Source organism: Diaphorina citri, unplaced genomic scaffold, assembly GCF_000475195.1.
Source record: "Diaphorina citri unplaced genomic scaffold, Diaci psyllid genome assembly version 1.1 scaffold3541, whole genome shotgun sequence".
Classification (NCBI taxonomy): domain Eukaryota; kingdom Metazoa; phylum Arthropoda; class Insecta; order Hemiptera; family Psyllidae; genus Diaphorina; species Diaphorina citri.
In genome coordinates this window covers 21,746-36,445 of record NW_007380941.1, presented here as the reverse complement: position 1 = coordinate 36,445, position 14,700 = coordinate 21,746, and the positions used below count along the sequence as shown (strand labels likewise).

General features: G+C 39.3%; 2 protein-coding genes across 3 annotated transcripts in view; both read right to left on the bottom strand.

Moving 5' to 3' along the window:
* Positions 1–707: 707 nt before the first annotated feature.
* Positions 708–4,447, bottom strand: LOC103520371 (peptidyl-prolyl cis-trans isomerase-like). 2 transcript variants are annotated; one of them, XM_008485459.3, is made up of 7 exons: positions 4,333–4,447; positions 3,544–3,744; positions 3,198–3,341; positions 2,789–2,876; positions 2,349–2,378; positions 1,820–1,965; positions 708–1,072 (listed from the first exon to the last, which is right to left on the bottom strand). In XM_008485459.3, the coding sequence occupies exons 2-7, from the start codon at positions 3,680–3,682 to the stop codon at positions 846–848; spliced, it is 774 nt and encodes a 257-aa protein (XP_008483681.3). In that variant the 5' UTR covers positions 3,683–3,744; positions 4,333–4,447; the 3' UTR covers positions 708–845. The 2 variants fall into 2 exon arrangements, with proteins under 2 accessions (XP_008483681.3, XP_026687316.1); XM_026831515.1 differs by lacking the exon at positions 4,333–4,447 and adding an exon at positions 4,073–4,103.
* Positions 4,448–6,768: 2,321 nt separating this feature from the next.
* Positions 6,769–14,700, bottom strand: part of LOC103520370 (cytohesin-3) — a 12,084-nt gene continuing 4,152 nt past the window's right edge. Inside the window, exons 4-5 of the mRNA XM_026831516.1 lie at positions 7,402–7,520; positions 6,769–6,942 (exon numbers count right to left, since the gene is read on the bottom strand). Of these exons, the coding sequence (XP_026687317.1) occupies positions 7,445–7,520 (76 nt within the window). The 3' untranslated portion in view covers positions 6,769–6,942; positions 7,402–7,444. The remainder of the gene's footprint in view (positions 6,943–7,401; positions 7,521–14,700) is intronic.

The following is a 14,700-nucleotide window of genomic DNA, read 5'->3' as shown; positions in this document are numbered from 1 at the left end:
GCGGATACCGCGAACAAACCGCGGATACCGCGAACAAACCGCGGATACCGCGAACAAACCGCGGATACCGCGAATAAAACGCGAATACCGCGAACAAACCGCGGATACCGCGAGCCAACCGCGAATACCACGAGCAAACCGCGAATAGGTGACTTATCACAGTCACTATTCTTAGGACTTTAGTTTTCGGCCCAAGTCAATCAAACTTTGCAGAGAGGTTCTTTATAAAATGTAGATCAAAAGTCTCTTAGGGCCGAACCCCGAAAAATGTACGGTTCGGCCGCTATTCAAGACTTTAGTTTTGAAAAACCTAGAAAAAGTTCACTATTCTCAGGACTTTAGTTTTCGGCCCAAGTCAATCAAACTTTGCAGAGAGGTTCTTTATAAAATGTAGATCAAAAGTCTCCTGGGGTCGAACCTCGAGAAATGTACCGTTCGGCCGGTATTTAGAGCAAAATGCAAATTTAGATTATGCTAAAGGAACTCCAGGGCAAAGGGATTACAGTGGAAACCGAAAATATAATTACATACTTGGACTTCTTCTTCCTCTTTTTCTTGTCCTTCTTGTGTTTCTTTCTCTTCTTCGCTTCTTTCTCCGAATCGGTCTGCTCTCCTTCTTCTTTCTCCTCCTCCTCCTCCTCGAAATTTACAGTTCGACCGTTATTTTATCAAAAGTTTTAAAAAAGCTCAAAAATGTTCAGTCTTCTCAGGACTTTATACGTTGTTTTCCGCCCAATTCGCTCGAACTTTGTAGAGAGGTTTCTTATAAAATGTAGATCAAATGCTTCGTAGGAGTAGGGGCAAGCCTCGAAAAATCTACGGTTAGGCCGGTATTTGGGGCAAATTTAGATTACGCTAAAGGAACTCCAGGGCAAAGGGATTACAGTGGAAACCGAAAATATAATTACATACTTGGACTTCTTCTTCTTTTTCTTCTTGTCCTTCTTGTGTTTCTTTCTCTTCTTCGCTTCTTTCTCCGAATCGGTCTGCTCTCCTTCTTCTTTCTCCTCCTCCTCCTTGTCACTCTCATCCGAAGAGGCAGAAGTGGGGGAGGCTTTCCTTTTCTCCTTGGCTGAAAAATAATGGAACAGAATAAAAGTTAGTTTTAGAGGAGGCAGAAGTGGGGGAGGCTTTCCTCTTCTCCTTGGCTGAAAAATAATGGAACAGAATAAAAGTTAGTTTTATTAAATTTGAAGTTACAGATAAAAAAATGGCGTTTCTTTGTGTTATTATATCACAACTTTGGTGCTCACTGCAGCATTGGAGGATTTCCCAAATATCTCAGTAATCCTCAGTTTTATTAAATTTGAAGTTACAGATAAAAAAAATGGCGTTTCTTTGTGTTATTATATCACAACTTTGGTGCTCACTGCAGCATTGGAGGATTTCCCAAATATCTCAATAACCCAGCACCCAATGTTTACCTACCATGCTGGCACCGGTTGCTATGCGCATTTATTAAGGAGCGCGGTAGCGCTCCGCCCCGCCAAGTCAAGAAAGTTTGATATTACATAGCTACTCATTTTCCTCATGAGGCTAAGTGGGCCCCACAACAGCTGGACACGAAATCAATCATTTGCATGATAGAAATTTTTTTGACCCCGCCGGAAATCGAACCCGGGTCTCCCGTGTGCAAGGCAAGTGCAGCGATCACTACCCCATCAAGTGGGCCCCACAACAGCTGGTCACGAAATCAATCATTTGCATGATAGAAATTTTTTGACCCTGCCGGGGATCGAACCCAGGTCTCCCGTGTGCAAGGCAAGTGCAGCAATCACTACCCCATGGGAGCTGACGTATTTATTCTATTTGTTCTTACCTTTTAGTTTAGATTTGAGCACAAGTTCGTTGCACTTGACAACCCGGACATCTTGCAAGGGCCGACTCATCTTGTCTACAGGTAGATTCTCAATATGAGACACCACATTCTGGCCCGACACCACATGGCCAAATACAACATGAACCCTGCAACCAATACCAAGAACATCAAAATTTAATAAACTTTTTCCTATTTTAACTCCAGTTTTTTAGTAGCAGTTGTTTCATTGCTACAAAATAAAAACAGCAGTGAAACACTCATCTATGTAAAATAATAATAATAATAATCAAGGCTTTTGAATTACTAAGGTACTAAAATCCAGTCTAGTTAGCTTGGAAGGTAGGGTATTTGATTCCCCCTGGGGCAAGCTTTTGGCTAAACAGATGAGGTTTGTTCTCACAACAGCTGAAATTGTCTTATACTATCCTGTCCTTCTTTCTTCAATGTTGGGATGATAAGACTTCTGTTGTTAAAGTTCCCTCTATCAAATCTCTTATTAAAAAAAAAAAAAAGTAAAAGTATAACTTACCCATCAAGATGTGGTGCTGGTTGCGTTGTTCTACAAACAAAGACAGAGAGACACAATCACATTTATCTGAATGAACACAAGGGAGAGAGAGAAGTGTGTTTCGTGCTAAACATAATAATAAAATACACAGAGTTACATCAATGGGGAAACAAGATAATGGTTAAGTAATGGCTAAGGTTTGATTTTATTAGTAGAAAAGTATTATGTACCTACTTTCAAGTTAAAAAAAAAATCAGGCCAGTGAAACCCTCCTTTTATATTGTGGATCATTTGCTGTTGGCCCAGTTATGGAATGAAGGTAATTTTGATAAAATAAAAAGTGCTTGTAATCATCAAGTTCCAATGAGACTTGGATAATCCATTGAAAAATAATAATTTACATATTAATATGTAAGGAATAGTATGACATACATATTGCAATTTGATCTCCTTATACTCACATGAAGAACTGTGACCCATTTGTGTCTTTACCCCTGTTTGCCATTGAAAGTAAAAATGGCTCATCATGCTTGAGCTCAAAGTTTTCATCTGTAAAAAGAGAAGCAAAGAGATTAGATGAAATATAATAAAATTTGAATATACCTTATTAACTTATTTATACTGTCAGAATGAATTATGCCAAAAATCAGCTCTAGCTAATTGTGAAACTCAGGATTAGCTATACCACAACTTCTTCTTTAAGTGCCCATCTGTTTTGAATGTTGGCAATCAATTGCTGGAAAAGTTCTGCTGATGATACAACTACAATTTAATTACTTGAACAAAATTAGAAAGAGAAGAAAAAACATATTTGCCGTCCTTTTCAAGTAGGTATGTTGTTAAAGATCTAAGAATCATATTTATACAAACCTTCAAATGTTCCACCGTAGATTGACTCCCCTCCTGTTCCATTGCCAACAGAGAAGTCACCCGACTGAATCATGAAACCTTTGACAACCCGATGGAACACAATATTGAGGTAGTGCAAATTCTTGCCTGTTGTTTTTCCAATACCTAAAAGAGGAAAATACTTGGTAAGTTCTGTTCAAAGCAAACATAAATTTATTATTATACAATAGATAGATTTTTTTTATATATAAGATTGCAAAAATCCTTTGTCAAAAAATTAATAATGGTGTTATAAAGCAAGTAATCATGTTGAAATACCATCTACCTTGTTTACATTGATCCTTTCTTTAGACTTATGTAAACTTACCCTTCTCTCCGGTACATAATGCTCGGAAATTTTCACACGTAATGGGACAAATATCCGAGTACAATTCAAACACAATCCGTCCAAGAGGAATGTCAGAGATTTCCACATCAAAGTAGCACCTTGGACGTATAAGCTTCATAGTTTTATCTGAACATCTAAATCATCAAGAGGTAATGATGAAGTTTGATCTGTGGTTGCAAGCTGAAAAAAATATGCATTTTTTATATGAATGGTTACAAATAAAATGTGGTCTGTGTTCCATAAAACTGCTTTGGAGATTGTTGGATTCAGTTGGGCACTGATATTTAGTAGTATGCTTGTTTCTCTACATTGGAAAATCTACCAATTAAAAACAGGGTTTTACTGTTCAGTTTGACCATGGCCGTATTGGCCGTGGGAAGGGACCCAAATAGAGGCAATTGAATGGGTACAGAAATCACTAATCTCCTAATTTATGCAGGTACATGTTAGTCTACACTGTTTGTCTTCTCTGACCACCAATACCTTTATCCGAATGATATAACCATACCATTTCACTTTTAAACCACACATCCTCAAAATGATCATGCTTGGTTATCGGTCACCAGTGAAATCAAAGTATTTGTCTCCTCTGACCACCAATACCTTTATCCTTTATTCGAATGATATAACCATACCATTTCACTTTTAAACCACACAATCCACACATCCTCAAAATGATCATGCTTGGTTATCGGTCACCAGTGAAATCAAAGTTCATAGTATTGAACACTTTTGAGAAAAGCAGAGAGGTTTTTGGCATAAACTTACCAATACAGAGTACAAATACAAAGATTATCTGAAGAATAAACGATTATTACCACTTCAAAGGCATTTTAAATTGAAATTTTCCCAAATTCCCATTTTCCAGACAAAAAATTCGGCTGGGAAATTATAAGAAAATTAAAATTTTAAGCTAGATTAGGAGAAACGAATTAGTAGAAAAAAAGTAAATCAACTAATTTATAGGAATAGGAACCCTATTGTCTTCGTGTGAGGACAACAGTAATATAAAATTGGTTTATTGACCAAGGTACCATTTTTCACCCTCCTTGGAAGGTTGTCTTGACTACTAACTACCGTTTAGGGCTGAATTATTATGTCATCTAATTCTTGTCTGGGATTCCAACCCGCGACCTTCTGTTTACCGGGAGAGCCCATTAACCACTATAACACCGAAGCACTTATTTAGTTCTTGTTAAAATAAAATAAAAATATCTTCATTTGGGGCTCTGTTTTAAGTGGCAGGGTTCTCACTTACGTGAGCTTTTTTTATCCAACCACTACTTTCTAAGGGAGCCTTTCTGGAATATTTTCTCGCCGATGTTTCTACTGTTACCAAATAGGCCTCTGTATTCTATCTTTCTCTCACCTTTTCATTAAAGTCATGCCGTTCTCCCAGATAGTCCCCTATGGCGGTCTTATTCAGCCCCTCTCCCTTGTAGAGGAACTGAGCGACGCCCATTTCCGTGGGTTCCAGCAAATTGTTCTGTATGAGCCACTCGACTGAATTCTATCTTCCTCTCTCTCACCTTTTCATTAAAGTCATGCCGTTCTCCCAGATAGTCCCCTATGGCGGTCTTGTTCAGCCCCTCTCCCTTGTAGAGAAACTGAGCGACGCCCATTTCCGTGGGTTCCAGCAAATTGTTCTGTATGAGCCACTCGATCCCCTTCTTGGGATCCATGTTGAATTTCTACACTATGGTAAACGGAGCATTTGACATACAGACGGAGACGTTCATACATAGGTATTCTTTTAAGGCTGTCCAATACCGAGACAGGAATCATAAACGTGCTTCATGGAGTAATAACTACCTGAATTACAGAGAGGTTTCAAGCTAGTTGTTGTGGCCTTTGAGACGATGGGCGTGTGCTGCAAGGAGGGGAAGGATTGGATAAGAGAAATCGGAAACACACACACACTCCTCTCTCCCACTCACTCACTCACTCACTGTTAACAGCATATTCATATTCTGATTCCGACCTTTGAGCTTTGTACTCTTGAACTTTCTGAACAACAAAGACAACTGACGAACTACATGAACAACAATATTGTGAAGTCATGGAAAATCCAATGCTGCTAGTTAAATTGTTATTCACAAATTACAAAGTCTACTGTTCTGACACAAAAGTTGTTTTTAACAAATTTATTCACCCCCCAAGTCTAAAATGCAACATTAACTTATGTTCGTCAAGTTTTGACTTTTTTTTATATGAGTCTGTGCTTAGTTGCTTACGGAGAAGTTCAAAGTATCTTTCAACATGAGATATAGAAAAATTATTGAACTCAACGGGAAACACGTCTTATTTATTAAAAAAATCTGGTGTGAACATCACACGACTTTCTATTACATTTGCGGAATACGTATTTGAAAAAAAAAAAAAAAAGGCTGGCATATATCAATCTTTTATTAGACGAACTGCAAAGTTATCAGAGGTAGATTTCTTAAGGATTTTTCATTCCGAATTTTGCGCTTAAATTTTAGATATCGGGTAGTGTGAAGGGAATAGGAACCCTATTGTCTTCGTGTGAGGACAACAGTAATATAAAATTGGTTTTTTGAACAAGGTACCATTTTTCACCCTCCTTGGAACCTTGGAAGGTTGTCTTGACTACTAACTACCCTTTAGGGCTGAATTATTATGTTATCTAATTCTTGTCTGGGATTCCGAACCGCGACCTTCTGTTTACCAGGAGAGCCGATTAACCACTATAACACCGAAGCACTTATTTAGTTCTTGTTAAAATAAAATACAAATATCTTCATTTGGGGCTCTATTTCAAGTGGCAGGATTCTCACTTATGTGAGCTTTTTTTATCCAACCACTACTTTCTAAGGGAGCCTTTCTGGAATATTTTCTGGCCGATGTTTCTACTGTTACCAACACAAATAGGTCTCTGAATTCTATCTTCCTCTCACCTTTTCATTAAAGTCATGCCGTTCTCCCAGATAGTCCCCAATGGCCGTCTTATTCAGCCCCTCTCCCTTGTAGAGGAACTGAGCGACGCCCATTTCCGTGGGTTCCAGCAAATTGTTCTGTATGAGCCACTCGATATGTCCGGGTTTACAGAAAGCGTCACAATGTTCTCATTTTCCAGGAATTGTTGTTGAACACAAGAAACTTCTTCTGGCTTTTCCAGGAATTGTTGCCGACCACAAGAAACATGTCCTGGCTTTTTCCAGGAATTGTTGCCGAAAGTCTCCTGGCAACAGTATTGAAATCTTCCTGTTCTCTTTTTCCAGGAATTATTGCCGACCACAGGAAATGTGTCCTGGTTTACAGGAAGCGTCACAATGTTCTCATTTTCCAGGAATTGTTGCTGAACACAAGAAACTTCTTCTGGCTTTTCCAGGAATTGTTGCCGACCACAGGAAACATGTCCTGGTTTGCAGGAATTGGTTGGTCCAGATTAACGTGTCAATTAGGGGCTGGATTTCCTGGCGATTTTCTTTCTGGTTGCCAGCATGTCGTAGAAGGGATTGTGACTGGTGCTTGTTTGAATTTCTTGCGTCCGATCGACATCTGTTTGGCCCGGGTTTGATTTTTGCTGAGGAAAAAAAATGTGAACGGGGGAAAATGATTACTCGACGAGGAAATTGGGGAAGAAAAAAGACAAAATGAAAAGAAAAAGACAATGAAAAGAAGAAGAACGAGAAGAAGAAGAACAAGAAGAACAAGAACAAGAACAAGAACAAGAACAAGAAGAAGAAGAAGAAGAAGAAGAGGAGGAAGAAGAAGAAGAAGAGGAGGAAGAAGAAGAAGAAGAGGAGGAAGAAGAAGAAGAAGAAGAAGAAGAACAAAAAAAAAAAAAAAATTGTTGCCGACCACAGGAAACATGTCCGGGTTTGCAGGAATTGGTTGGTCCACATTAACGTGTCAATTAGGGGCTGGATTTCCTGGCGATTTTCTTTCTGGTTGCCAGCATGTCGTAGAAGGGATTGTGACTGGTGCTTGTCCTGTAAAAGAGAAACAGGAGAAATAAGGTAAAAACAATATTCAATAAATTTTATGTAGATAAATACGGGGTCGTGGATTGGAACACATCACGTGCCTTCAGGCACACTCCATTTGTCAAGGGTCCTTACAATTGGGATCAATTTTGAAGAAACCATTTACTCATGATTTGAATTTTTAATTCTTTATAGAGAAGTAATGATGTATTTTCTTTTCAAGAAAATTTCGGAAACAGAACCAATTAAGGTAAAAACAATATTCAATAAATTTTATGTAGATAAAAATACGGGGTCGTGGATTGGAACACAAATTGGGATCAATTTTGAAGAAACCATTTACTCATGATTTAAATTTTTAATTCTTTATGGAGAAGTAATAAAGTATTTTCCTTTCAAGAAAATTTCGGAAACAGAACCAATTCCGACGACGCGTCATCTTGGATTTCCTATGGTTTAGTACAGAAGCTATTTCAGTTTCCAAATGGGAACCAGTTCCGTTTCCCGAAAGGAAATACACCTCTGATTATTAATCTACGTGATTTCTCAATTTCTTTAGCCTTAAGACGCATGGCGTTTCTTTGTGTTATTATATCACAACTAATTTCCCAAATATCTCAATAACCCAGCACCCAATGTTTACCTACCATGCTGGCACCGGTTGCTATGCGCATTTATATTACATAGCTACTCATTTTCCTCATGAGGCTAAGTGGGCCCCACAACAGCTGGTCACGAAATCAATCATTTGCATGATACAAATTTTTTGACGCTGCTGGAAATTGACCCCAGGTTTCCCGTGTGCAAGGCAAGTGCAGTGATCACTACCCCATGTGGGAGCTGACATATTTATTTGTTCTTACCTTTTAGTTTAGATTTGAGCACAAGTTCGTTGCACTTGACGACCCGGACATCTTGCAAGGGCCGACTCATCTTGTCTACAGGTAGATTCTCAATATGAGACACCACATTCTGGCCCGACACCACATGGCCAAATACAACATGAACCCTGCAACCAATACCAAGAACATCAAAATTTAATAAACTTTTTCCTATTTTAACTCCAGTTTTTTAGTAGCAGTTGTTTCATTGCTACAAAATAAAAACAGCAGTGAAACACTCATCTATGTAAAATAATAATAATAATAATCAAGGCTTTTGAATTACTAAGGTACTAAAATCCAGTCTAGTTAGCTTGGAAGGTAGGGTATTTGATTCCCCCTGGGGCAAGCTTTTGGCTAAACAGATGAGGTTTGTTCTCACAACAGCTGAAATTGTCTTATACTATCCTGTCCTTCTTTCTTCAATGTTGGGATGATAAGACTTCTGTTGTTAAAGTTCCCTCTATCAAATCTCTTATTAAAAAAAAAAGTAAAAGTATAACTTACCCATCAAGATGTGGTGCTGGTTGCGTTGTTCTACAAACAAAGACAGAGAGACACAATCACATTTATCTGAATGAACACAAGGGAGAGAGAGAAGTGTGTTTCGTGCTAAACATAATAATAAAATACACAAAGTTACATCTCGTTTCCCGAAAGGAAATACACCTCTGATTATTAATCTACGTGATTTCTCAATTTCTTTAGCCTTAAGACGCCAAGAAATCGAGAAATCATGTTGATCTCAGGTACCAATTAAGCTTTGTACACAATAATAGAATAAATCTACAACATTCTTTTAAGACGCCAAGAAATTGAGAAATCATGTTGATCTCAGGTACCAATTAAGCTTTGTACACAATAATAGAATAAATCTACAACATTCTACAGTGTGATTCCAAATTTGCATGGGGCAAAAAAAACAACTCAGTACTCACCTGAGACACTTGATCCACTCGTCCTTCTCCTCGGCAGTGGCGGCACTCATCCGATACACGGTGTGTTTCCCCTCGACCACCTTACCCTCCGAGTCTGCATGGGGCAAAAAACCAACTCATTACTCACCTGAGACATTTGATCCACTCGTCCTTCTCCTCGGCAGTGGCGGCACTCATCCGATACACGGTGTGTTTCCCCTCGACCACCTTACCCTCCGAGTCTGTTTTGCACGCCTTGATAAACTCGAACCCGGAGGTGAACAGTTCGAAACAGTGTGGCTTGTGACGGTCGTGCACCTCGCGAACCTGAATGTTCTCCAAAGGAATAATGCCACGGGGTTCCTGGAGGGAGGAGATTGATTGTTAGGAGTGAATGGGGACATAAAAATCAAATCAATCAAATTTCAATTTCTTGTGGTAAAGAAGGGCCTTTTTCACAACTTTTGTGGATAGCATACCACTACTAAGTGACGCATGCTTGATCGGGGATAAATTTTAAGTTTTTTGTCCGTTGAGGTAAATACATAGTAAGTATGAGTTCAGTTCAAAGCGACGCGACGCCCGGTTATTAATACGAAACACAATTACATAAAGCCGAACCTGTCTCAATGGGAAACTTGGATAAACTTCGTAATCGGGAAACCTGGATAGGTGGGAAAAAAAAATTCAATTTCTTGTGGTAAAGAAGGGCCTTTTTCACAACTTTTGTGGATATCATACCACTACTAAGTGACGCATGCTTGATCGGGGAAAATTTCTAAGTTTTTTGTCCGTTGAGGTAAATACATAGTAAGTATGAGTTTAGTTCAAAGCGACGCGACGCCCGGTTATTAATACGCAACACAATTACATAAAGCCGAACCTGTCTCAATGGGAAACTTGGATAAACTTCGTAATCGGGAAACCTGGATAGGTGGGAAAAAAAAATTGCCGATCCCTTGAATTTTCAATTAGACAGGCGCTCTACCTTCCAAGCTAACTAGGCTTAACAAAGTTTATCTGGTTAAACCAACAATAAGGTCAGGCCAGGGGTCGTCAACATTTTGTGTAAAACACTGGAAAAACCACCACCTGCCTTGAAAGATTAGAAAATAAAATACTATGTAATGATAAAAACACAAGGAACATTCTTTGCAAAATTCTCAAACTCTAGGGCGGATGCAGCATTGACTCTTATTTTTGTAAGTTGTTTAGTTTCTGACTTTCTGAGGTGAATGAGCTGATTCTGTAGATTTTAAACTTCTGAGTTGCTTTTTACTTTTTTTTTTTCAGATGAATGTTTCACCGCCTTTTTTATTTCGTAGCAATGAAACAACTGCTACATTAGACGCATGTGGTTTTCGTAGTAGCATGTCCATCCCGTAGTATGTCTCTCGTCAGATGGGCGATAGGAGACAATATACTTCTCATTTAGGTGCTGAGTCAAGTGAAGACCATGTCCAGAAATATGTATGATATAGTACTTGACCATTATCTCAAACTAAACAAAAAAAAATTAAGGTCTTAATGGGCAGGATTGTCCTTTGAGCAACCGCTTTATCCCATCGAGGCCCGGACCTCCTATTTGCTAGACCAGTGTGATTTTCACTAGATAACACTCAGTATTTCACTAGATAACACTCAGTATTTAACTTACCTATCGTCTCCGGTGTCCATGTTTTCCATTTCACCAATGACTTCTCCCAGCTCATCTTTCAATTGCTGAAACACGGGGAAAGAGGACGAAAATTAGAGACCAAAAGAATTAAAATACTTATTATGAAGCTCACTAAATGGTGCTACTGCAGAGACCGGAAAAAAAAACAATAATTATAATATAACGACGGACGCTCACTCAGCTTCGTAAAGCGGTGTCCACATTGTGCAATGCTCTCCGCTTCCGTCTATTTTAACCCAAGCTATTTTTAGCAGTTGAAAAGAACGTCTTTTTTCCAAGATGTAGGTCTACAATACCTATTAGTAACATATTATAATAAGTTAGTGATGAATGTGATAATAATATTATTGCACCATGTGGTCCAGGTGAAGAAATGGCTGAGATTTGAAACATGTGTTTCTTATCGATGCACGTCGTCGCGTGCAACACATGGCACTATGGTAAACGGAGCATTTGACATTCAGACGGAGACTTCATACATAGGTATTCTTTTCAGGCTGTCCAATACGGAGACAGGAATCATAAACGAGCTTCATGGAGTAATAACTACCTGAATTACAGAGAGGTTTCAAGCTAGTTGTTGTGGCCTTTGAGACGATGGGTGTGTGCTGCAAGGAGGGGAAGGATTGGATAAGAGAAATCGGAAAGGGAGGTTAATTTCGATTGACTCAATTCCTTCCTTTGTCATGATGGAAGACTCAGTAACTTTGTGAAGTTCCATAACAATAGATGTAAAAGAAATAACTTATGTACAAACATTATGTACTTATATAGGAACACGATGAAATTTGTGAAGAAACTGAATAAACCTTATTATTATTATACTCTTCACTGGGTTGAAGAGTATAAGTTATTTCTTTTACATCTATCCTTCCTTTGTTCCTAGTTTTGGTCCCTCCCTTATCACAAGTTTTTTTTTTTACTTTCTATTTTATCCACACAAAGGGAATTTGCTAATTGGTCTCCATGAAAGTTCCTTTTCCGAATGTGATCTACAACTTTGCAGACACACTGGCTGAAAAATCGTCAAATTAGAACTTGGAACTCGCTTTGTTCACTCACGCCCTTGCCCACTTACCCGTGTTGGTGAATATATTGGGGTTGAGCTGACAGTATCGTTGAGCAAAGCATTCCATCATGCGGTCAATCTTCTGCGCTTCACCGGGCAGTCGAAAGCTCCACAGGAATTGACGTAGCGCTTGCACCAGGATCAGATCTGTGAAGTCGTGAAGATCTACGAACGCTCGAAGCACCTGGGAAAGGAGAAGAGAATCTTAGCAAAATGTGTATATATCAATCTTTTTTTTTTTTAAAGGTTTGACAGAGGGAACTGTAACTGCTATGGTCTTATCGTCCCGAAATCGAAGAGAGAAGGAAATTGCAAAGGGCATCCACTTGTAAAATGGAGCCAAAACCAATCACTCTAGCTAGGGCTGATTGAGAGGCTGACGAAAAACGCCGACCCCTTCTGAACACGCAAGAACGCGAAGTAAAAGGGAGACTGAAAGCAATAAGTTAGCCTAGTTAGCTTGGTTGGTAGCGCATCTGCCTGGGTCGTGGGTTTGATTCCCGCCCGGGGCGTGTTTTCTCCTATCCTGTCTTCGCTTTCGAAACGAAAAGACGTTAGCAGTTACAGATAAAAAGTTAAAACTTTGAATTCACTCCGTTCGTTTAACTGTGCCCTGTCGTTTATTGGTTTATCTTCCCAGTCTACACTTGAGGAATGCCATACAGTTTAACATGTGTGACGCATACTTATCAGTTGTAGACACTCTCCTATCTAGAGTATAGCAGGTTTGAGGCCAATCCTCTCTTTAACTGTCAATTATCATTACTCGAGCAATATGTGAACAGGAATTGAACCATTGAATGAGAGCATTTAGTGTAAACTGAGTGTAGATTTTTATTGTTATTAAGTTATTATTATTATAATTTTTAAAAGAAGTTTGATAGAGGGAACTGTAACTGCTGAGGTCTTATCCTCCCGAGATCGAAGAGAGAAGGAAGACAGGATAGGAGGAAGCCAGCCGTTTCGAGACCGAACATTACCCGTTCAGGATAAAATCCGCCCCATTAGGCGAGAAGCGAAAACGCGGTAGCGCTTACAGGGCAGACGCGCTGCCAACCATGGAAATTACAGCAATACCAAGTGCCTCCTTAGCATACTGCTCTCCATCTCTTATAGCTCTTTAACTCTACTCAATAGTACCCCATGATTTTGTCTATCTTATTCTGCACCCGCATGCTTCATTTGAATACAACATATTTATGAATACGTAAAAACAACATATGAAACTCACGTGGTACAACATAAGAACATACTTGGAATTCCTATGTCTGCCCATAACTAGTAATTACGTACCTACTCTGCCGCTCGAGAGAGATTATTCTCAACATCTCAATATGTAAAAAAAAAATCTTAGCCAGGACGACTATTTTTTTTTTTTTTTTTTATGTTCCTGGGACTTCGTCATCGTCCGAATATGTTGCTAGTAGACTTTACCGATCGACCTTGCCCCAGGTTGGCGTTGTGATTCTGGTGTCTCTCTCCATTAGGACTATTATAGGAGACTGTAGTTTTTCATCTTAGAATTTCTGCTGAGATTAACTGAGTAAACGAAATGAGATCCACCTCTCTCTCTCTCTCTCTCTCTCCCTCTCTCTCAGTCTCTCTCTCCCTCTCTCTCAGTCTCTCTCTCTCCCTCTCTCTCTCTCTCTCTCCCTCTCTCTCTCTCTCTCTCTCCCTCTCTCTCTCTCTCCCTCTCTCTCTCTCTCCCTCTCTTTCTCTCTCCCTCTCTTTCTCTCTCCCTCTCTAACAAAAACAAAATAATAGTTCATATCAATATTGTTCCTGCTAATAATATGTTTTGGAACACAAAGGGTAAAAGGGTAGCCCCCCTCTAGTCCAGACAGAGGAGAAAATAACATGTTTGACTGTAATAAACTCGGAGTCCATTATGCTTATAAAGGAAATTTAAACATTAATATGAGCACCCCTAGAGTCATTTGTGACACGAATCCATCATGATACAGCAGGTGCCTGCCTACGAGGTAATAATATTCCAATAGTGTTTTGTTGGTATGCATCAGCGCTACAGGAACTTTTCGCTGAGCTTAAAGTACTAAAGTAAAGAGCTTAAAGTGAGTACTGAGTAGAACCAAGAACTGGACTTGAGTTAGGAGATGCTGACGAGAGCCCCAAAATTCGACACGGCTGTCCATGAATGTTCTGGCCCGATATTAGGCCATAGCAAATGCTCTGGCTCAGTATTAGCCCAAAAAAGAAAAAAAAAAAAAAAAAAAAAAAACTTATGAGTCCCATGACTCAATAATCCAATCCTTGTTCGAATTATCTAGTAGGCTAGAGCACACAGCACCTACTCTGTTTCCATGAAAGATGTGAAGCCAAGTACCCTCAAAGCTCACATATGAGGACATGTCGTCTACAACTACAGTTACATGACAAGCCAAAGGAAAAGAAGAATGAGAAAGAGAAAAAAAGGAAGAGGTAGGAGGAGGAGGAGGAGGAGGAGGAGAAAGGTTAGGATGAAGAGGAACGAGGGAGAAAGTTGAGAATAAACTCGAGACATATGCTCATTAGAACAAGTGATCTGATGAAAATGAAACAAAAAACACGGACTGACAGAAAGAGAGGCTAGGGAAAGAACGAGGGAGAGAGAGAGGGAGAGAGAGAGAGAGAGAGAGAGAGA

What these genes read in the sequence shown, in the direction of transcription:
- LOC103520371 (XM_008485459.3), bottom strand. Translation starts at nt 3,682, where the DNA reads ATGAAGCTTATACGTCCAAGGTGCTACTTTGATGTGGAAATCTCTGAC. An exon ending in ATTATGTACCGGAGAGAAGG is followed by an intron (nt 3,342 to 3,543) that starts GTAAGTTTACAT and finishes TTCCTCTTTTAG; the next exon opens with GTATTGGAAAAACAACAGGC. An exon ending in AATGGGTCACAGTTCTTCAT is followed by an intron (nt 2,379 to 2,788) that starts GTGAGTATAAGG and finishes CTTTGTTTGTAG; the next exon opens with AACAACGCAACCAGCACCAC.